This window comes from Eriocheir sinensis, chromosome 19 (genome assembly GCF_024679095.1).
Source record: "Eriocheir sinensis breed Jianghai 21 chromosome 19, ASM2467909v1, whole genome shotgun sequence".
NCBI classification, from domain to species: Eukaryota; Metazoa; Arthropoda; class Malacostraca; order Decapoda; family Varunidae; genus Eriocheir; species Eriocheir sinensis.
In genome coordinates, this window is record NC_066527.1 from 794,590 (window position 1) to 817,661 (window position 23,072).

At 45.3% G+C, this 23,072-nt stretch overlaps 1 protein-coding gene across 9 annotated transcripts in view; it reads right to left on the reverse strand.

The window, feature by feature from the left end:
- Positions 1-23,072, reverse strand: part of LOC127000504 (uncharacterized) — a 195,281-nt gene that overhangs the window by 11,482 nt on the left and 160,727 nt on the right. For 8 of the 9 annotated variants that reach the window (XR_007754252.1, XR_007754251.1, XR_007754250.1 and 5 more), the window contains exons 14-26: positions 16,631-16,892; positions 13,208-13,363; positions 11,791-11,999; positions 9,660-9,882; positions 7,985-8,107; positions 6,547-6,773; positions 5,791-5,992; positions 5,008-5,244; positions 3,534-3,781; positions 2,726-2,876; positions 1,589-1,744; positions 715-882; positions 362-518 (exon numbers count right to left, since the gene is read on the reverse strand). Coding sequence is in view for 2 of the 9 variants with exons in the window: in XM_050864232.1 (XP_050720189.1) it covers positions 362-518; positions 715-882; positions 1,589-1,744; positions 2,726-2,876; positions 3,534-3,781; positions 5,008-5,244; positions 5,791-5,992; positions 6,547-6,773; positions 7,985-8,107; positions 9,660-9,882; positions 11,791-11,999; positions 13,208-13,363; positions 16,631-16,892 (2,519 nt within the window). In the remaining 7 variants the exon portion in view is untranslated. The remainder of the gene's footprint in view (positions 1-361; positions 519-714; positions 883-1,588; positions 1,745-2,725; positions 2,877-3,533; positions 3,782-5,007; positions 5,245-5,790; positions 5,993-6,546; positions 6,774-7,984; positions 8,108-9,659; positions 9,883-11,790; positions 12,000-13,207; positions 13,364-16,630; positions 16,893-23,072) is intronic. The other variant, XM_050864233.1, reaches the window with a different exon arrangement.

Genomic DNA, 23,072 nt, shown 5'->3' on the forward strand with positions numbered 1-23,072 from the left:
AGGAATGTCAGATGCTAATATCTTTGTGTTTCCCGCTGAGAGGTGAAGGTAATTAAAAGTTTGTGGACTAAATTTGCTTAAGAAAATATACATGCATGAAACCACTCTTAAAAATGTAACTGTATGAAGGTTATCTATCTAAGATGAATAAATTCTCAAGAGTCACCCAAGGATTTTGTGGATGAAACTTTTTTGTATAATGTTTAATGAATTTGGAAACATCTACAATGGACTGATCTTGCAAATCCCTTATTTACTACTCTCTTCTTTATTTTTCTCTTATTTTCCTACAAGACAAGAATGCTGCATCATTAACCCGAGGGAAACAAACAGCCATACACCAGCTGGATCCTGCACTGACCTGTAGAACGTGACGCGGCAGTCGTTGCACGGGTCCGCCACACACACGGCGTCGGGGTGGGCCTGGCAGGACGCGCGGAGGCACTCGGAGCGGCACACACGTGGTCGCACACCTCGGGGACACACTAGACCCACCGATACCTGCTCCAACAGTTGGCCTGGGGGAGAACACATGGGGTGAGGGAGAGATCTGTACTAACACATAGGTAACAGTGTCTACAGTGGTGTGCCTCTACTCATTAGTGTGTTTGTTCTCTCTCTCTTTATCTCCTCCTCCTCCAACACTTACCTAACTAACTAACTAACTATCTATCTATCTATCTATCTAACTATCTAACATACACCCTTACACACCATTAGGGCCGCAGCGCACGTGTCCTCGGGTCAGTGTCTCGTGGACGGGTCGGCCACGGGCATCCACACACCAGGCCAGGCCGCCGGCGTGCTGCTCCCGAGTGTAGGAACCATCGGTCTCACACGCTGGGGGCTGCACTGCCATGCCCTGGGCCGAGGCGGGGGTTTCTGGGGGAGGAGAAAGGGGTGTTAGTACTAGATATGGGGTGGGAATCTTGAGGGAGGAATGTGGTGTTCTTTTTCTTCTTTTATGAATGGACTTTTAGTACTAGATACGGGGTGGGAATGTTAAGGGAGAATATGGTGTTCTTCTTTTTGTTTAACATCCTTATTTTTCCTTATGGAGTGGGATGGGCTTATGAGTCTCTCCCACTAGACTCTTGTGGTGTTACTCTCTTACTTCCAAATGAGGCGAGGTTTCTAAGGAGGGTGAGGAAAGAGGGTGATAAGTCTCCTATAGCAAGATAGATCGCTGGTTACTTGGGGGGACGGTAAAAGGTCAATGTGTTATTCTCTTATTACAAGATGAGGTGAGGAATTATTATGGGAGTGAGGAAATAGTTGCTGTGCTTGTTACATGACTTAACCTGGTAGCAGCGACGGGCCAAATTTGTGGCTTTACCATGCAGCAGCAATGGGCCAAATTTGTACCATGATATAAACCCCCCAAAATAGATGATGCATAAACTGATCACAAATGCTTTGATATATATTATGAAATGGTTTGTGTGAGTGATGATTTTTTCTCATTTTTCTCGCTTAGCAGAAACATGATCCCCGCTGCTACCAGGCTAAATATTATTCCTTCCTCAGAAAACCCCTCAACCCACCCTCACCCACTCACACCCTCACCCACACCCACCCACACACTCACCTTGGGGCAGCACACACACGGCCCCGCACCCATTAAAGCAACACTTCTTGGTGCCGTCACACTGCGAGTCGTACATGCACTGCTGGCCGGGCACGCAGGAGAGCAGGGAGGCCTCGGGGGGCGGGCTGGGGCACGTGCCTGGCTTGGGGACTAGATCTGAGGGGGCAGGCAGGGCGTCATGCATCACTGGGTTGTCTGGTGTGTGTGTGTGTGTGTGTGTGTGTGTGTGTGTGTGTGTGTGTGTAAGGGGGTAAGAAAGCCATGGAGAAAGGAAACAAAGTAAGGAAATAAGAAAATAAGAAAGGGAAGTGAAAGGAAGGAAATGAGAAAAGAATAACAGAAATTTATGATCACTTGACAGAATAACAACAAAAAAGAAAAAAAAAAGGATGGGCATGAGAAGGAAGTTGTGTGTGTGTGTGTGTGTGTGTGTGTGTGTGTATATGTGTGAATATTCTACCTTGCCAGTACACACAATAGATACAACAAGATGCATCACTACCACTATTATAAGTCAAAAAAATGCATGTCACTACTGCACACTGGACATCCATAAAATTAACTCTTCGTAATTATTGAAAATGAAAACATGAAAAATGAAATACCGTGAGTTGAAACATCATCAGGTAATAAAAAAATTAAAAAATGCATACACTTGGTTATTCCCAAACAATATAAAAAAAATATTAAAATAAAATAAAATGTTAGCACCCAAATATCAATTCATGGAAGCTAAATTAATTAAATAAAACACACGCCATAGTCAGCATACAACTCGGTTTCAATTTAGAGGAACATAGACAAGCACAGAGTTAATTCATCTGTCTCCAGCATGCAAGGGCCAGGACACATATATAACAACACATGACTTACCAAACTGTGACCTGACCTTTTGAACTTCAGATATATGACATGAATGACTAACCTGACCTTTTGAACTTCAGATATATGACAATGAATGACTTACCAAACTGTGACCTTTACTAATACTTCCTCTAACCCATTCACTGACCATATTTGCTCTAAACTAACACGTAAAAAATAAAGTATAATTCAATATTTATCATTAACTTGTATACCTTCTCTCTCTCTCTCTCTCTCTCTCTCTCTCTCTCTCTCTCTCTCTCTCTCTCGTACCTTCCGTGGGCACAGCCTCAAAGGTGTCGTCCAGGGTGAGGCGGGGGGGGTACTGGCCAGGGAAGGGGCTCTGGGGGGCGGTTGTGTGCCCCACCAGTCGCTCCACCAGGTCCTGCGGGTCCACCAGGGTTGACTCCACCAAGGGGGATGCCTGGGGGGGTTGGAAGGGGAGAGATTGGTGAGTATAGGGGGGCATATACACTCACTCACTCACTCACCCACCCACACAAAAAAATCACATCTATTCAGTTTTTCCTCTCTCCTTCTCTGTTGCTTGCTTTCTTTCTTCCTTTTCTTTTTCTTTCTTTTTTCTCTCCCTTTTTCTTTTTTTCTCTCCCTCTCCCAGTGACTGCCTGTAGCAATGCTCACACTATGGCAAGAGCTGGGACCACATATTATACGTATATAGTTACAATATAATTAAATCGTAGGCTCAATCCCCCTAGACTTCAAGCCACGCACAGGATTCGAACACGTACGGAAATTGTAGGTTTAATTATCTTTGTACACCTACGCCAACACCAACTAAGTTCCCCCAACAACACTCCAACCTAACACAACTCAATCTAACGCAACCCAAGACAATCCAATCCAACCCAACTCTTCCTTTTTTTTTTTTTTTTTTTACATCAAAGGATACGGCTCAAGGGCAACGAAAAGGGTACCAAAAAAAAAAGCCTTCAACTCGCCGCTCCCACAAAAATAAAAAAGTAAAGAGTAGCCAAAAGAGGTCAATTTTCCTGCTCCTTTCCTCTGTTTCTTGGTCATTATCATGTTAGAAGTGTAAAAAATCAGTATCAACTCTCACCTGCTGCTGATCGGTGCTGCGTGCTGTCCTGTGGTGCTGTTTCGCCTCCTGCACCACGTCCCCGGAGACCGTCAGCAACCCGGGGGCCGCCTCAGCCTCCATCTTGCGGCCCTGGCGGGGGTTGTCGAAGGAGGTGGAGGCAGCGGGGTCCTCCTCGATGGGTTGGGAGTGGTACACGTCCACGTTACGGAAGAGATCGACGTCGTAGTGGACTTGGGTGGAGCGGGAGGCGGGGAAGGAGTGGCCGGCTGTGTGGAGGAGTGGAAGGTGGAGTGAGCACGTAAGAATAGGCCAAATTAACATGTATTTACCTATTCGTAGTATACGGGACCTGAGCTCAAGTTCGGACCGTCCTGTCTCCCAATATATAAAAGTACAGATAGAAGAAAAGAATGGAATAAAAAGAGGAATAATGACAAAAGAAGATAAAGAAGAAAGCATGTTAGACAGATATAATTCTAAGTGTGTGTGTGTGTGTGTGTGTGTGTTTTCTCAGTTTCCACCACTTCCAAAAAATAAAACGGCGAAAATGAATCGAGTTTCCTAATGCTTCATAAGTCAACATCATTCAAGTAAAAACATCCCCGGCAATCATGACTTTAGACAATGCATCAGCGGGTCAAGAACTCATTAAGCTCGACAAACACGCCCGAGTGACCTCCAGGGCCGCTCCGAGTCCTGGCTTCCCCGGCGCCCACTTCATTACACGTTAAGCAGCTCGCGGGGAACTTGTAAACGTTCCCCGCGAGACACTCCAGCTAATGACTTCCAATTAGCTCGACCAACAACTGTTCAAACACAAATACATCCACACTGGAGCTAATTTGATTACTCTTTCTTTATCTTTCTCCTCCTCCTCCTCCTCCTCTGGCTGACGATCTTGTTGGGAGAAGCTTCCTGTAGGTTTTTATTTTACGTTTTTGTTTTGTTTTTTGTTCAATCCTTGATCTGTTTTCTGTCTCATTAAAAACGTTTGGGTGGTGGAAAAGGGATGCTGTGGATGTTCTTATCTTATTTAACGTTTTTTTTAAGCCCTTGATGTCTGTTTCCTGTCTCATAAAAAACGTTTCTGAGATGTGAACGTTGCCATAGATAACCGAATGCCTTACTATATGGTTCTATTCATTTCCTGAGTATTTATAAACAAGAAAACGCAAGGGATAAAAATGTGACTAGAGAATGACTCGAGAGAAAAGATAATAAAATACGTGACGATGAAGAAAAACGGAAGAACATAAGGAACTAGGTAACAGAAATACGAAAGATAACACAGTGCAAATACCAAACACAAAGACACGAAAAGGGAAAAAAATAACCGAACAACTCACTTGGCAGGACGGAGGAAGGTCTCGTGCCAAACACAAAGACACGAAAAGGGAAAAAAATAACCGAACAACTCACTTGGCAGGACGGAGGAAGGTCTCGTGCCAAATACAAAGACACGAAAAGGGAAAAAAATAACCGAACAACTCACTTGGCAGGACGGAGGAAGGTCTCGTAAAGGCCGGTGAGTTGAGGACCCGCTGCAGCTCCCTCTGGCACTCGCTCAGGCCCACCTCGCAGTTGACGGGGGAATTGAACTCGTCCACGAACTGCACCGAACAGCCGCCGCAGGGGTTGACGCGGCAGATGGCGTGAGGGTGCGAGAAGCAGACCTGGCCCTCGCACAGCTGCTTATCACACACATGCACCGTCTGGCCGGGCTCGCAGACTGGGGAGGGAAGGGAAGAAGGGACGTGTTCGTGAGGTTGAGCTTCGGTTAGTGTTGAGATAGATGTTTGTGTTGCGGCGATTATAAAGTGCTGCGTTCGTCTTTTAAAGGGTAAAAAGCGTAGTTATTCTGGGCGTGGTTGCTTTTCTGGCTACCACGCCTTATTTCTAGCTTTGTTGTTTTGTTTTCTTGATCTCATTAGACATCTAGGCGTCTCTTTTACTCCCTTTCTTCATTCCTTTCTTGTCTCATTTCCTATTGCTCAAACCTTTCTCTCCCCCCTTTTTCTCTTACCTCCATCTCTTAGCCTACTCTCTCTCATTTCCTATTGCTCAAACCTTTCTCTCCCCCCTCTTTCTCTTACTCTATCTCACCTCTCTCTCTGACTTTCTGCGCACGCACTCGCACAGTCAGACCCACACTTACTCACTAATATATTCCACACTCAGCAATGCAACCCAACACTACTCGTACACAGCCTACCGCAAACCAACCCGACCTGTCCAATCCCATCGTAACCCAGCACAACAGCCACCCAAGACTCACTCATATTGGTGGGCGTGGCGGGGTCGAAGCTCATCCTCCTCGCCGCCCTGGCCGTGCCTTGACACTGAGGGGCGCCGCGCGTGAGGGAGCCCGGCACCTGGTCTCCGTTGGGCGTGACACACCAGCACACGCCCAGCTCCTCTAGGCACTGCTCCGCCAGCCACGCGCCGCTGGACCGCTCGCACTTCGGAATGAACGTCACCTAAGGGAGTAGAGGAGACGAGGTGAGGAAAGAAGATTAGTAGATTGAAAATAAGGAAGTGAGAGGATATTGAAATGAAAAGGTGAGAATAGAAGACGGAGAAAGGGGTAGAATATGTTAAAATGAGTTAAATATCATAATGGAGGTGATGGGATGAGGGTGGAATGTGTGGAGAGAGAGAATAGGACAGTAAAAGGGTTGTGAGATGAAAAGGGAGCGAAAGGTAGACACAGAAAAGGGTAGAACTGATGTTACTTGTGTTAAATATCAAAATGGAGGTAATGGGGTGAGAATGGAAGACAGAGAGAGTGAAAACAGGCCAGTAAGAAGACAGTGATATGAAAAGGAATCAAACAGGAGACTAAGAAAAGGGCTGGAATGTGTTAAAACGAGTAAAATACGAAAACTGAATCGATGGAGTGAGATTGGAAGGAAGGAAGAGGAAGAAAAGGACAGTAAAAACCTAATGAGATGACAAGGAGGACAAGTAGGAAAGGAAGAAAGGGTTGGAACACGTTTAAAGGATCCACAACCCTTTCTAAACACCCTACTACCTTCTTGTTCTTCTCGGCGTGGCGGATGTTCTTCTCTCGCATCCTCTCGCAGGAGCTGAGGGACGGGCAGGTGGCCAGGCACTCCTCCTCGCTCTCGAAGTTGTTGAGGTTGCCGCCGCAGCCCCCGTAGCGGAAGGTCTGGCAACGGTTCTGCTCGGGGTTGAAGTACCACCGCTTGATGGCGCCCTCGCAATACCCGGAGTCCCGCTGGTCATAGCACACCTCGCCTAGGGATGAGGGATGCATAGGGCGTTAGAAGGATGGATTGACATAGGGCGTTAGAAGGATGGATTGACATAGGGCGTTAGAAGGATGGATTGACATAGGACGTTGGAAGGATGGATTAGCATAGGAAGTTGATGAGTTGGATTAGCATAGGAGGTTATCAATCATTAGAGTACTACTGACAGTAACATAATGATGGGAGGTTGAAGATAAGGACTTTCATGATACTAAAAGTGGATGTAGGAATCACACACACACACACCACACACAACACACAACACACACGCAACACACACAACGTCCCGCCAATCGCCGCGCGTGCATGGAGGCAAAGCAGTTAATTTCTATTCAGGATATTACCTTTTTATACAGATTATTTTCCAATACACAACAGCCACGTAAACTAAAGCCAGGACAATTATCAGCCCCGCCGAGTGGAGTTGAAATTACGGCCAAAAAAGTAAAACGGTTCGTGTGAATGATTTCCAAACTATAAAAGCGGCGATAAAAGTTAGTTAGATATAGAGAACAATATAGTTTAGTGCACGTTATCCATTCTTTGTGGGACCAGAAAATAAATGGTGCTTAAGTAAATCTAATAAACAGGTATATAAGAAAAAAGTAAAACGATTGGTGTAAATAACTTTAAAATTCACAATTAAACACCCAAAAGATTATTCAAATATAAAAAAGAGAGTATAGTTTAGCATAAAGAATTCTCACTTCGTCAAACCTTATAACAAACAGCTCTTTAACAAAATCTGATAACCAGTATAAAAAGCAACAGAAAAAATGGTTTGATACGAATAATTCTCAACTCACGAACGCGGCAAACGAACACACACACACACACACACACACACACACACACACACACACACACACACACACGCATATTTACCAGCCTAAATTTTTGGCCTCAGAGCAGATGGGTTAAATATCAAAACGCGAATTGCAAAGTTGAACACGCTATGGAAATCTGGTGTTAGCATACAATTAAAATGCAGTCCGCTGTGAAAGGGAAATTCCGGGCGAGGAAATCATGATGCCACGATGATGAGGACACCCGCGCGGGGATAAAATTATCATGATAACACAGTGTAATGAATGCCCTGACAAGGTGCGCCATGTAGAAACTGTCCCATGTAAACCTACGAGCGGAAGAGAGAAAGAGATAAAGAGTGGAAAGTCTAAGAAGTGCAGGTGTACTCACGTGGCTTGGGGCAGCAGAGGGCGTACTCCCCGAGGGGCGAGAGGTGACACTTGTGGCTGGAGGGACACGTGCTGCCCTCCGGCCCGCACTCCACCTCACTGCCGTTGATGCGCAGAGGAGAGCCTGGCGGGGAGGAGACGGGGGCGTTAGTGAGGGAAGGGAAGCGATGAATGAGAATTAAAGAAGGAAGGGAGGAGAGTAATATGAAAAAAAAGTCAATGGGTACGGGAAGGGAGAAATAAGAATTGAAAGCAAAGGAAACAAAGGAAAGAGTTAGGAAATGAAAGAGATCAATCAGTCAATCCATGGAGGTATACGCCAGGGGGAGCGTTGCCTCACCCACCATGTTGGAAAGAGAGATACTAGAAACAAATCTTTTTGCTTAGTTTTTATGTGATGATTTATCAAATAGTCACCCTCTTCCTTCTCCTCGATTAATATAGAGACGATGACTTTCCAAATTACCTATTCATCAATTTATTACCTTTCCTTACCTTACCTTTGTTACCTCTTCGCGCTCTCTCATTGGGCTTCGTGCATTAACCTTTATAGTTTTACTCTCTCCAATGTTAAACTGTAATGCCGGGATGTGTTATGTTAATGGTTGTGATTAATGATAGCTACTTATAATTACTTACATACCTATGATGGCCTGTAAGTAATTATAAGAAGCTATCATTAATCACAACCTATAACATAACACATCCCGGCATTACAAAACAAAAGCTAGTTAATATAAAAAACAATGACTCCACAACCTATTTCTTTCCCAATGATAAACAAAAGTCAATCAACATAAAAAAAAGATTCCACAAAAAATGTCCTTCCCCAACGTTAGAATAGAGCAAGTCAAAACAGCAACAAAGACTTTCCACGAAGCTAAGATGGCAAAGACTACAGGGTCGGCCCTACCACGCCAAGATAAGCCAAACCAGACTCATCCCCAGATACCGAGAATTCACAGCACGAGGCCATGATAACCGTACACAGAGGCGCGGAAACCTTACACGCGACGCCGAAACCCCCGCCGAGAGATCATTAGGCAGGAACAGAGGGAAGAAGCCTACACGAGGGATTAAAACGTGGAATGAGGAGACAGGCATCAAAGGGCGAAGAAGGAGGAGGAGGAAGGAGTGAGTGTGTGGGTAGTGCCAAGGTCTGAACATACGAAAGGAGAGAGAAGATAAAGAAGGAGAAAGGAAGACATGTAAAGGAGTGAGAAGGAAAGGAAAGGAAGGAATATGAATGCAAGGTTAAGAGCGGGAAGGGAAAGAAAAGAAGAGAAAGAAGGGAAGGGAATGCAAGGTAAAGAGTGGGACAGAGAGAAAATGAGAGGAGAAGGGAAGGAAGGGAAATGAATGCAAAAGGAGTAGGAAGAGAAAGAAGAAGAGAAAGGGAATGGATAGAAAGGCAACTGACTGCAAAGGTAAGAAGTAGGAAGGAAAAGTGAAAGTAGGAGAAAGAAATACAGGTAGAGGAGCGAAAATGAAAGAAAAGAAAACGAAGGTATGAAATAAAAAGAGGAAGAGAAAGTAGGAGAAAGAAATACAGGTAGAGGAGCGAAAATGGAAGAAAAGAAAACGACGGTAAAAAATGACAAGAGGAAGAGGAAGAACAAGAGAGGTGAGAAAAGTTAAACGGAGAAAGGGAAAATAAAACAACCAAGGGGACTTACCATACGGACAGGGGTTTTCCAGGCGAGGGAGACACACGGGCAGCGGCGGGCACGGCTCATCAACACAAGCAACGTGGACGATGCGGCACTCCTCCAGGGGCGCCGCGCAGGTCACCTCCTCGCAGGGGTCGCGGCAGGCGCACGTGGGGCAGCCGGCGGCGTCGAGGCTGTAGCCGTGCAGACAGGCGAGGTCACAGTTCATGGCGGGGCAGACCAACGGCGCCTGATGGAGGGGAGAGCAACAGCGGAGTTAGTGAAGGAAATGGAAGGGATGGAGATGGGAAGGGAAGACGTTAGAAGCTGGAAGGTAGTTAAGGGAAAGGAAGGGAAGGGAAGGTAAGGTAAGGTAAGGTAAGGTAAGGGATGGGATGGGATCGGATGGGAAAGAAATGGGATGGGATGGGAAGGGAAGGGATAGGATAAGAATGGAAGGAAAAATATGGGAAGGGATATGAAGGGGTGGGATGGGAAGCAAAGGGACAGGATGGGATGGAAATGGAAAGGAATGGAATAGGAAGGAAGGAGATAGGGATAGAATGGAAAAGGATGGAATGAGATGGGAAGGGATAGGATGGGAAAGGAAGGGAGTGGGAAACGACGGGAAGGGAAGGAAGGGGAAAGGATGGGAAGGGAAGGAAAGGGATAGAATGGAAAGGAAAGGAAATGGATAGAAATGAAAAAGAAAGGAAAAAAAGGATGGGACGGGACAAGAAGGAAAGGTATAGATAAGTTAGGAAGGAAAGGGATGAGAAGAGGAGGGAAAGGAAAGGAAAGGAAAGAGATAGAATGGAAAGGGATAGAAATAGAAAAGAAAGGAAAAGTCGGGATGGGACGGGACAGGAAGGAAAGGTATAGATAAGATGGGAAGGAAAGGGATGAGAAGAGAACGACAGGAAAGGGAAAGGAAGGGAAGGAAAGGAAAGAGATAGAATGGAAAGGGATAGAAATGGAAAAGAAAGGAAAAGAAGGGATGGGACGGGACAGGAAGGAAAGGTATAGAATGAGAAGGAAAGGAATGAAAAGAGCAGGAAAGGGATAGCACAGGATGGGATGGGAAACAATGAGAGGGGTCAGGTTGGGATGGGATAAATATTCACTGCAAGGTAAAAGGAAACTGACCCGCGAGAGTTGTGGCAATGTTTAGTGTTTCCCGAATAATGCTGTTGACTAATGGGTTTGTTATGTGGCGAGCGGCGGGAAAAAATTGTTTGATCTGGTGTGCGAATTTATTCCCATTTGTTGTTTTGTGGAAAAAAATATATTTGTGTGTGTGTGTGTGTGTGTGTGTGTGTGTGTGTGTGTGTGTGTGTGTGTGTGTGTGTGTGTGTGTGTGTGTGTGTGTGTGTGTGTGTGTGTGTGTGTGTGTGTGTGTGTGTGTGTTTATTCCCTGTGGATGTGGTCTAGTGATATTTTTATTATATTTCCTCCTCCTCCTCCTCCTCCTCCTCCTCCTCCTCCTCCCCCTTCGACTACTACTACTATTACTACTACTACGACCTTAAGTATGAAGAAAACAAACAAAAACAAAATACACAAATAAACAAACAAGCAAACAAACACACTTTATAAAACACTCAAAATCATAAAAGTCACAAAAAACAAACAAACTAAAACAAACTTACTTAAAAACACACAGAGTCACTCCCCCCCACTACCCCCCCCACACACACACATCCATCACTCCTAACCCAAACACAGCATCGTGCGTCTGACAGTTTTCACAGTTCATCAGACACTCACGCGAGCCACACTTCCCTTGTTCCCCTTCCACCTCGCTCCCCTTCTCTCCTCCTCTTTCGTTTCCCTCTCCCTTCCTTCCGTTGTTTTCTCCACCATTTCCTTGTCTGCTCGCACCTACCTCTCTTTCTCTCCCTCTCTCCTTCCCTTCCTTCCTTCCTTCCTTCTCTTGCTTTCCATTGTTTAATCCTTTCTCTCCCCTCTTTCAGTCTCTCTCTCTCTCTCTTGTTTCCATCTCTTACTGTTCTCTTTCCTTGGGTCTTCCTCCTCTTATTCCTTATCTCTCCTATCTCAAGTCTTTTTCTTTATCTCTCAATCCTCCTTCTCTCTCTCAACTCTCTTTTCCTTCCTCTTCAATCATCTACGTTCAACTCTATCTTTTCGTTCTCCTCACCTGGCAGTCGGGGTGTGAGGGCTGGCTGACGCGCGTTCCTGGCACCTCCTGGCCCTGCGTATCGACACACCAGCAGGTCAGGGTCGCGGGGTGGCACTGGGTGGAAAGGAAGGCCCCCTCGGCGTCACACTCGGGCAGGTATACGCGGCCAGCGGGTATTCCGGCCTCCCTCGCGCGGTGCTCCAGGAGGGTTCGCTGGTGCTCGCAGGCTGAGGGTTGAAGGAAAAGAGATGCGTGTGTGAGTAGAGGAAATGAGAGGCTGAGAATAAGGTAGTGAGTGAAAGAATGGATAGATATGAGTGTACTGAGTGAGTGAGAGAGTGTGATTATAGAGGAGAGGAGAGGTGAATGCCAATTTGTATGAGAGAAAAACAGATAGATATATTGATATAGATAGATAGATAGACAAAGACAGGTAGATATATAGAGATAAATAAAGAGTTGCATAATAAAAAAAAAATAGAGAAAAGACGGAAGAAAAATAAAACAAATGAACGAATGGCGTGAACATTATCCAACACACACACACACACACACACACACACACACACACACACACACACACACACACATCGCCTCCCCCTCCCACATACCCCCTCCTCCCCTTCCCTCCCCCTCCCCCCCCACCTAGTTGTTTGACGTCGCCGGGTTCAACCGCGAGGCAATTCGTTCCGCGTAAAAATGAAAGCCGCGCGAAATGATCCGAAACAAAGGGAATGAAAAAAAACAAAAAAACAAAAACAACAACAACAATCTCGTATACAGATAGTCCTTTGTGGTGTTCCAAGTGACAATAGCTCTCCTCTCTCTCTCTCTCTCTCTCTCTCTCTCTCTCTCTCTCTCTCTCAATCTCCTTTTCCTTTCCCTTCAATCTTCTATGCTACATTCAATTCCTATTCTTTCCCTTTCAATTCCTTTTTCTTCCCTTTTCACCCTTTTCCTTCCCTCTTCACCCCTTTTTTTCAACTTCATTCCTCAATATTCCACTCAGTCCTTTTTCCTTTCCTGTTAACTCTCCTTCTCTCTCTTAATGTCCTCTTCCTCACCCTTCAATCCTCTATATTCCACCCAATCTTCTCTCTCAATATCTCCTTTCCTTCCCTTTCGATCCTCTATATTCCACTTAATTCCTTTCCTTCCCTTTCAATTCCCCTTCTCTCTCTCAATATCCCTTTTCTCCCCTTTCAATACTCTATGCTTCCCTTAATCCCTTCCCCTTCCCTCTCAATCCCCTTTTCCTCACCAATACCCACCTTCTTCTACGTTCCACTCATTCTCTTTCCCTTCCTTTTAATCCTCTTTTACTTTATCTTCCTTTCTCCCTCTCTAAACATCCTCTCCTTCCCCTTCAATACTCTATGCTCCCCTCAGTCCCTTACCCTTCCCTCTCAATCTTCTTCTCCTTCCCAATACCCACCTGTCATGATGATGGGCGGAAGGCACTGCGTCCCACAGCCATTACTGCAGCACTTGTGGTCGCCGAGGCAGTGAGAGTCGTCCGAGCACTCCAGGTCACACGAGCCACTCAGCACGGGGACCAGGAAGGGGCACTGGCCGGGCTTCTTGCTGGCGCCTGCACGGGAGAGGCAGAGAAGACGGGGAGGGTTAGGTTAGTATGGAGTTCAGGCGTGTATCTAGAGGTCAAGGGTTACGATATGCATAGATGATGAAGAGAAGACGGGGTAGGTTAGGTTAGTACAGGGTCAAGGCGTGTATATAGAAGTCAAAGGTTACGATATGCATAGATGATAAGGAGAAGACGGGGTAGGTTAGGTTAGTACAGGGTCAAGACGTATATATAATAGTCAAAGGTTACGATATGCACAGACGATGAAGAGGAATGTTAAGTTTATAAATACGAGGTTGAGGAAATATGAGAAGCGTTGCAACATGAGGTATAAGTAGAGAAAACGTTGAGTGTTGGGTTAGTATAGATACGACATGTGTGATAAAGGTTTAGAGGTCGAGAGTAATGGAATTGGAACAGGATGAAGTGGGATACTATGCTTAACAACAGTATGAGGATGGGAAGGAGAAAGAGACATAGTAAGAGTTCATTGGCTATAGATGTAGAGGTGAAGGATGTTTGTATTCACAGAGGACGAAGCGAGAATGTTAAGGAAGAGGAAGTGAGATATGTGAAGAGCTGCAAGAGGAGGTGATATGAGATAAGGAGGAAGAATAATTGTAGTGGGAAGAGGAGAAACAAGAGGAGCAGGAGGAAGATATGGCACACGGAAGAGGAAGAGAATGAGATATGGAAAGAGTTGCAAGAGGAGGTGATATGAGATAAGGAGGAAGAATAATTGTAGTGGGAAGAGGAGAAACAAGAGGAGCAGGAGGAAGATACAGCAGACGGAAATAGAGAAATGGAAGAAGATAAACAGGAAGAATTTTAAGAGGAAAATACGAAACAGAAGTAAAAAAATAAAAAGATAAACGATTTACAAGAAAAAATACAGAGATTAGACGATCATAACTTCGAATAACACGAATTTTTATATATGTGGGAAGCAGCTAACAGGACTGAAGGCTGTGGAAAGACCTCCTAGCGCAACAATGAACCTTAGAGCGACTGTGTCTGTGTGTGTCTGTCTGTCTGCGGCGTCTGGTAGCGAGGTAGTTCCCAAGGGCATGAGGAGTCCGACAATTTCCCTTTAACGACTCGGCGTCTCTTGGGATCGGAACCCGTGCGTGTCAAGCTGAAGGCTCTTGAATAATGTCTTGTGGTGTGAGTGGCGTTTCGAGTGGCTTCTGATGTTCCCCTTTCCTTTTTTACGTTTCAGTGTACTAATGAAACAAATAATAGATTCTCTCTCTCTCTCTCTCTCTGATATATAGATAGATGTTAACAGGAGAGGAAATAAGGATAAAGGCAGGGATGAAAAACATGACAGAAGGAAGGAAGGAAGGAGAGAAGGAATAAAAAATGGACGAAGAATAACAGAAAAGAATAACAAAGAAACAACAGAATGAGAGAATGAAGGAGGGAAGGTAAAAATGGCTGAAGAAAGACGTAGAAAAAAGAGAGTACAAAGGAAGGGATGAAAATATGAAAAGACGGAAAGAGGGAAGGAAAAAATGAACGAAAAGGGAAGCAGAAAAAAAGAAAGTAACCAAGAAATAAATAGATTAATAAACAAAGTAAGAGATATGAAAGAAGGAAAGAAAGAAGGAAGGAAGGAAGGAGTGGAGAGAGGAAGGAAGGAAGGAAGGGAGGAAAGGCAGGCAGGAAGAAAGGAAGGAGAGAAGAAATGAAGTAAGGAAGGAGGGGAGAGAGGAAGGAAGGAAGGAAAGGCAGGCGGGAAGAAAGGAAGAAGAGAAGAAAGGAAGTAAGGAAGAAGGGAAGAGAGGAAGGAAGGAAGGAAGGGAGGAAAGGGAGGCAGGAAGAAAGGAAGGAGAGAAGAGAGGAAGGAAAAAATAAGAAACTCGTCACACTTTGTAATAATTAAAACAGAAACAAAACAAAACAAAATCTAATCAAATACCAGAGAAAAAAAAACACAAAAACATTCACTCGACCTTGAGGAAATAAATGGATCTTTGTTTTCCGGAATTCTCGCGTGATTTTTTGTATTAATTTTTCTCGGAGTTTCATTTTTCTTTTGTCAGCTGTTATGCAACCCTCCGTGTCTGGCCTGCGAGGGGGGGAAGGGGGGGAAGGGGGGGGGGGCGGGGGTGGAGGGTAAATCTTTGCCGCTGTGCTACGAAGCTGAACACGGAAATTCTTTTATAAGGTTACGCCGCCAGAGCGCGAGGGTGAAAGAGCATAACAGCGGGAATAACATGTAGTGCAATGGAATTCTAAGGTAAGGGATAAAGCAAGGAAAAGAATATATGGATAACGCAAGGAAAAGAATATGATTGTGAGGATAGTGTGTAGTGAAAATTTGACGTGAGGGACAAAATGAAATCTCTAACAATGGAAAAGGTTTATGACTGATGCGAAAGAGATAGAAAAGACAAGGAAAGATGAAATATATATATGTAAATAAAAAAGAAAATATAACGCAAGAGTAAAAGAGATTAACAGTAAGAAAAACATAATTATATAGAAAATTTAATGTATGAAACTAAAGAAAATAACATCGCTAATAACATTAATTAATACAAAGAGTTAGAGACTGCAACGAAAAGATAAGAAAAACGAAAGCAATTATTCTCTTCTCATAACACAATTATCTCTCTTGTCACATCTCCACTTAGTCTCTTCTCGTAACGCATTTAGCCCATCAGCTCACCTCCATTACCGCAAAAGCAACGCCCTGTCTAACCTTCCTTCCGTCACTAAACACCTAACACGGCTATTCACACTGCAAGGACACACCCACACACGCAACACAGCACCCAAAGAGCAGCACCGCCTCGCCTGTCACTGTCGCGTCACGTCAGCTCACAATGGGTGCTCGGGGCCGCTCCAGCCTGACGTGAATGCCGAGTGTGAGAGGCGACCACTCGGGGACAGGACTCGACGCGGCCTTTTCGGTGATGAAATTCCGAGGCGATCCAACGCAACAGACACTAGACAACCGGGCACGAAGGGGGGCAGGAGGAAGAGGAGGAGGAGGAGAAGGAGGAGGGGGAAGGGGTGACTCTGTGTGTGTGTGTGTGTGTGTGTGTGTGTGTGTGTGTGTGTGTGTGTGTGTGTGTGTGTGTGTGTGTGTGTGTGTGTGTGTGTGAGACCTTAGACTCACTAATAAAAGGGACTCAAGAAGATTTATCGAAGGAAGGAATGAAGGAAGGAAGGAAGAAAGGCAGGCATGCAGGCAAAAAGGAAGGAAGGAATGGTGAGTAAGAAAAGCAACAGGTAATGAGTACCTAACAGGTATACGAGACTCACCTGGACTCGGGCAACACACACCCTCCACGCCTGAATCCTCCGCCAGGCATGAGTACCCCTGCGGACACTCGAGGGCGCGGGCACGGGGGCTGCAGGCGAGGGTTGCGTTGGTCGCGGGGAGCGTGTAGGGGTCACCGAGGGGGCAGGCGGGCGCCGACCACGCCTCCATGACTGGCACGCACTGGGGCACCGCCGGGCACACGCCGTCCACGCAGGGAATGTCCACCATCTGGCACACGTGGCTGGCGGGGCACTCTACCTCCTGACGGGGAAGAAGACACATTGATATAGACAGATGGATAAAGACAGGGAAATAGATATAGATAGGGAGACATATATAGATAACGATATACAGAGATAGATAGATATATAGGGCAGAACACAGACCCGGATAGTAATGGACAAAGGGAGATAGATACAAAGTGATACGTAAACAAATAGAAAAAAATATAGATAGGAATAGAGATGAAAAGAACAGGTATATATTGTAATAGATATAGATAGATAGGTAGATAGATAACATAGATAGATTAATAGATAGTTTACTGACAACACTAAACAGTACACACACACACACACACACACACACACACACACACACACACACACACACACACACACACACACACACACACAAAGGACGCATACACGGTCACAGGTGGAAAATGACATGCAGGTAACCGATCATCCGTCACACACACACACACACACACACACACACACACACACACACAGTTGCTAGCCCAGTAAAGGCCATAACGAGAGAGAGAGAGAGAGAGAGAGAGAGAGAGAGAGAGAGAGAGAGAGAGAGAGAGAGAGAGAGAGAGAGAGAGAGAGAGAGAGAGAGAGAGAGAGAGAGAGAGAGAGCAGGGAGGGAAAATATTGAGAGAAGACTCGGAAACACGGAAATACGTGCAACCTAAAATATTAACACTTCAATTCCCTTGCCTGCTCGCCTCTCTCTCTCCTCCCCGCTCCCCTCCTTCCCTCTCAGACTCTTCCTCCTCCCCTCCCTCTCCTCCCCCTCTCCTTCCACTTTTCCTACTCCAGTTCACTTCCTTTCCTCCTCTCCTCCCCTCCCCCCCGGCCGGCGTGGTGAACCCGTGCACGTTGGTTCGAGTCCCACCGAAATACGCTAATTTTTCAACCATCGCGGAGTGGCGGAAGATTACCCACATGCTGTCCGGATCTTCAGTCGACCCTAACTTCAGAGCACCGGGGGGCAGCATGGGCCGAGCAAGAGTCACAGTTCAGGAAAGTCACTATAAATAAAATTCGCCCGCTCTACTAACGAGGGGGGTGGTAATAGCGGTGGTTCAGCAAATCGTGTATCTCCTTTATTTTTTATTCCCTCTCTTCCTCCTTTCTTTCTTCCTTCCTTCCACTCTCTCCCTCTCTTCCATTTCTTCATTTCCTTCCCTCCTTCCTTTCTTCCTTTCGTCTTTCCTCCTCCTCCTCCTCCTCGTTCTTTTGCTTTTCTCTCTTCATTCTTTCTTTTTTACTTCCTTTCTCTCTTCCATTTCTTTAGTCCTTTCCTTTCCTTCATTTCCTTCCTTTCTTCCTTTCGTCTTTCTTCCTCCTCCTCCTCCTCCTTTTGCTTTCCTCTCTTCCTTCTTTTTTTACCTCCTTTCTCTCTTCCATTTCTTCAGTTCTTCCCTTTGCTTCATTTCCTTCCCTCCTTCCTTCGTCTTTATTTCCTTCTCCTCCCCCTCCTTCTCTTCTCTTTTATTCCCTCTCTTCCTCTCTCTTTAATTTCTTTGGTTCTCCCCTTTGCTTCATTTCCTTCCCTCCTTTCTTGCTTTCGTCTTTATTACCTTCTCCTCCCCCTCCTTCTCTTCTCTTTCATTCCCTCTCTTCCTCTCTCTTTAATTTCTTTGGTTCTCCCCTTTGCTTCATTTCCATCTCCTTCCTTTCTTCCGTCCGTCCTTCCTTCCTTCTCTCCCTCCCACTCTCCCTTCTTCCCTCCCTTCCCCCCTCCCTCCCTCCCTCCCACTCTTCCTTCTTCCATCCCCTCCCTCCCTCCCATTCTTCCTTCTTCCATCCCCTCCCTCATTCCCTCCCTCCCACTGTTCCTTCTTCCCTCCCTCCCTCCCTTCCTCAACATTCCTTCGCGAAACTGTTTCCTCTTTAATTAATGACAATCTAACTTCTGCTGCACTTTCCTCCTTTGTGACCTTCCCGCATTATATTATTATTATTATTATTATTGTTATTATTATTATTATTATTATTTTTGTTCTTGTTCTTTTCTTTCTTCTTGTTTCTTCTTCTTTTTTCTTCTTTTCTTTACTTTTTCTTTTTCTCCATTATCTTCTTCTTCTTCTTCTTCTTCTTCTTCTTCTTCTTCTTCTTAATACTCTTCTTCTTCTTCTTCTTCTTCTTCTTCTTCTTCTTCTTCTTCTTCTTAATACTTTTCTTCTTTCTTCTTCTTCTTCTTCTTCTTCTTCTTCTTCTTCTTCTTCTTCTTCTTAATACTCTTCTTCTTCTTCTTCTTAATACTCTTCTTCTTCTTTCTTCTTCTTCTTCTTCTTCTTCTTATCATTGTTATTGTTATTTTTATTATTATTATTATTATTATTATTATTATTATTATTATTATTATTATTATTATTATTATTATTATTACTGTTATTATTATTATTATCATTATCATTATCATTATTACCACCAGTGACAATTTCCCCCAATCCCCATCACATGAATCACTACAACAACGCAATTCCCAACATTAATTAGCGAGCATCATCGACTATTTTATCATTTCATCAATTTCACTGATTTTACTTTTATTTTTTCAGCTCCGGGGGCAAAGCACACCGTCACCAGCTACATAATCAGCAACAATATATATTTTCCTCACCGTGAAATATCTCACCCGGCGAGGCCATCACCGATACTAACTACCAAACATCAGTGACCGTTTTTCCCGTCAACATACTTTTCCGGCACTCAACACACGAACACGCCGAACTCTGGGCGCTAGCAAGGGGTGGACGTGCAAGCGGTGGCGTTACGAGCCTCACTGGGCACATCACATCGGCTCATCTCTTTCCACATAGAGTCAGTCCGTTTTCCTAGTCATATAATGGCTTTCTGACGGTGTTTCAAAGCTTAATTCTTCTTATTTGAGACGGCGGTGGCGTTACGAGCTTCACTGGGCACATCACACTGGTCAATCTCATTCCACGCAATATTAGTCGGTTTTCCGAGTCAAATAATAGCATTCTGACGGTGTTTCAGAGCTTGATTCTTCTTTATTTGAGATGGCTGTGGCGTTACGAGCTTCACTGGGCACATCACACTGGTCAATCTCATTCCACGCAATATAAGTCGGTTTTCAGAGTCAAATAATAGCTTTCTGACGGTGTTTCAGAGCTTGATTCTTCTTTATTTGAGATGGCTGTGGCGTTACGAGCTTCACTGGGCACATCACACTGGTCCATCTCTTTCCACAGATACTCGATCAGTTTTTCCATCCCAATTCTTTTTTCAACAGCAAGGGAGGCAGCTCAAGGGAAAAAAAAATAAAACGGCAAAAAACCTTCCTATACGCTGCTCCAACAACAGAAAACAGAACAAAAGGCCAGAGGAGACGTCAATAAAAGGTTCCTGGTAATATTTCAGAGTTTCATCCTTTTCTTTTTGAGGCCGCTGGTTAAAAGACGTCAAATTTGCAGTGGTGTTCTCAATGGTACAACTCAGGGCAAGAAAACTAGAATGAAAATACGATAAAAAACAAGGTAGGTCGGTTTTTCTATCCCAAATAAAAGCTTTCTGGCAATACTTGTTTATTTTTTTTTTTTGAGACTGCTGGTTCAAAGACGTCAGATTCGCGGTGGTATTCTCAAGGGTAAAACTCAGGGCAAGAACATAAAAAGAAAAACATAAAGCCTGGTTGAGTTCCATTGAGTATACCAAATATTACCCTTGGATCTACTCTACATATATTTGCCGACTTAAAATTGCTATTCAGAACCTCTACGGATTACTGGTAAGAAAATATTTGATGCCTTTCTTTCTTTCTTCCTTCCTCCCACCCTCCTTCCTTCTGCCCTTTCCTCTTCCTTCTTTTCTTCTTCCCTTCCTCCCTCCCGAATTTCCGCCCTTCCTCCCTCCCACTCTCCTCTTTTTCCACTCTCCTCTTTTTCCTCCCTCCCTCCCTCCTTCTTTCCTTCTCTTATGTGCATATATTTTTCACTTTAACGGGTCCCTCCCAATGATTTCAACAACTCGTTAATCCTAATGACCGGTCCGCTGCCACTCGGATAATTTGACTTTTACTGTGGGTCGCTTTTTAAATGTCGACACCGCGGGTAGGTTACTGCGGGGCATTACCGGGCCGCGACACATGCATGGAAGGATCCCGCTCCAATATCACTTCATCACCGGCAAAGAGGCAACACAACGCTCTTCCTCTAAAGGCGTCGCCGCTACCCTGGCCGCTACCACCCGTCAGCGAGCCAAGTGGACGCGGCTCTGAGCGTGGCGAGGCGCGGCCGTTCGTCAGGCTTCCCGGAACGTCGCAGGAAAGCCGCCAAGATGGATTGAGTTCGCTGGATGGCCGACGTTTCTTGTGGACAGCGGACAGGTGACGATGGGGGTGAGGGTAGGGATGAGGGGTGATAAGGAGTGTGTTGAGGGCGCTGGCGGGGTGAGGAGGTGATGGTAGCGAGGTGAGGAAGGAGGAGGAGGAGGAGGAGGAGGAGGAGGAGTGGAGTAAGGATGAGGATGACAAGAGAAGGAGAAGGAGGGAGGGAGAAGTATAAGTGTATATGGAAAGGATAGGGTGAAGAGAAAGGATAGAGAATGAGGGAAAGGAGGAGGAAGGCAAGGAAAGGGAGGACTGAAGAAGGAAAGGAGGGAAGGAAAGAAAGGAAGGAAGGAAAAGCAGGGAAAGAGGAAAGGGAAGTAAAGGGAAAGAGTGAAAAGCGATGACAGAGAAAGAGGGAAAGGAGGAGGAAGGCAAGGAAAGGGAGGAGTGGAGAAGGAAAGGGAGGAAGGAAGGAAAACCACAGAGAGAGGAATGGGAGGAAAAGGGAGGGAAAGGGAGGTAAAGGGAAAGAGTGAAGAGAAATGACAGAGAAAGAGGGAAAGGAGGAGGAAGGCAAGGAAAGGGAGGAAGGAAGGAAAACCACAGAGAGAGGAAAGGGAAGGAAAGAGAGAAAGGAGGAGGAAGACAAGGAAAGGGAGGAAGGAAGGAAAACCACAGAGAGGAAAGGGAAGGAAAGGGAAGAAGGGAGGAGGAAGGCAAGGAAGGGGAGGACTGAAGAAGGAAAGGGAGGAAGGAAGGAAAACCACAGAGAGAGGAAATGGAAGGAAAGGGAAGAAGGGAGGCATCATAGCGTCAGTAAGGGATGGTGTTAATCGACCTGACAGTAACCGCGAGTTGAAAGACATTTAACAGACACACGAAGACCAAACTGACCTTCGCTATGTCACTCCGAGGAACCGCAAAACAAGGTGATGATGATGACAGTGATGATGGTGGCGAAGTTATGGTGATGGTGGTAGAAGATGGTGTTAGTGGGGACGGGAAGTAGAGGCGAACAGCGAAGGAGGAGGAGAACAAGGAAGAGGAGGTTGAGGATGAAGATGGCAAATAAAGGAGGAGAAGGTAGAGAAGGGGGATGAGGAACGGAAGATGAAGAGGAAGAGAATGAGGAAAGGAGGAGGATAAGGAAGGAGGAGAAGGATAAGGAGGAGAAGAAGGAATGGAAGATGAGGAGAAGGAAGAGAAGGATGAAGATAAAGAACAAAGGAGGAAGGAGGAGGAGGAAAAGGAAGACGAAGACGAGGAGGAGGAGGAGATGCAGGGAATGAGGATGAGAAGTGAGAGATGAAGATGAGGAAGGGAAGAGGAGGAGGAGGAGGAGGAGCGGTAGAGGAAGAAAAAGAAGAGGATAACGAGCGGGGGATGAGGAGGAAGATGACGAGAGGAGGAGGAGGAGGACGAAGCGCAGAGGAGGAGGAGGAGCACTAGCGAGGTGAGACATATTAGTATAAGCTGCGGGCCGGATATTGCCGCTCCCCGTCTTTGGCCTCGCGTGTATCTGGGTGGTGTTGTATAAGTCTCGTCCTCGGCGGGGAAGGGAGGCTTGGTATTAATAATGGACACCGACCGCGGCCTCACTCTTCCTGTTCTTGTTTCCTATCACACGTATCAGTCTTGTACCGGCGACACTATAAATCTATTCTTCATTTCTTTCTTCTCTCTTCTTTTTCCTTCCTCCTTTTCCTTTCTTTTCTTCATCTTCTTTTTAACCTTCTCTCGTTTTGCTTTCTTTATAGTGTTTTCTCTTTACTTCCCTGATTTCATGTCTGTTTTCCTTCCTTCCTCTCCTCCTCCTTCCTCTCCTATTCCTTCTCTCTTCTTCCTTCTTTCTATTGTTTTCTATCACGTGTCAGTCTTGTACCGGCGACACTATAAATCTATTCTTCATTT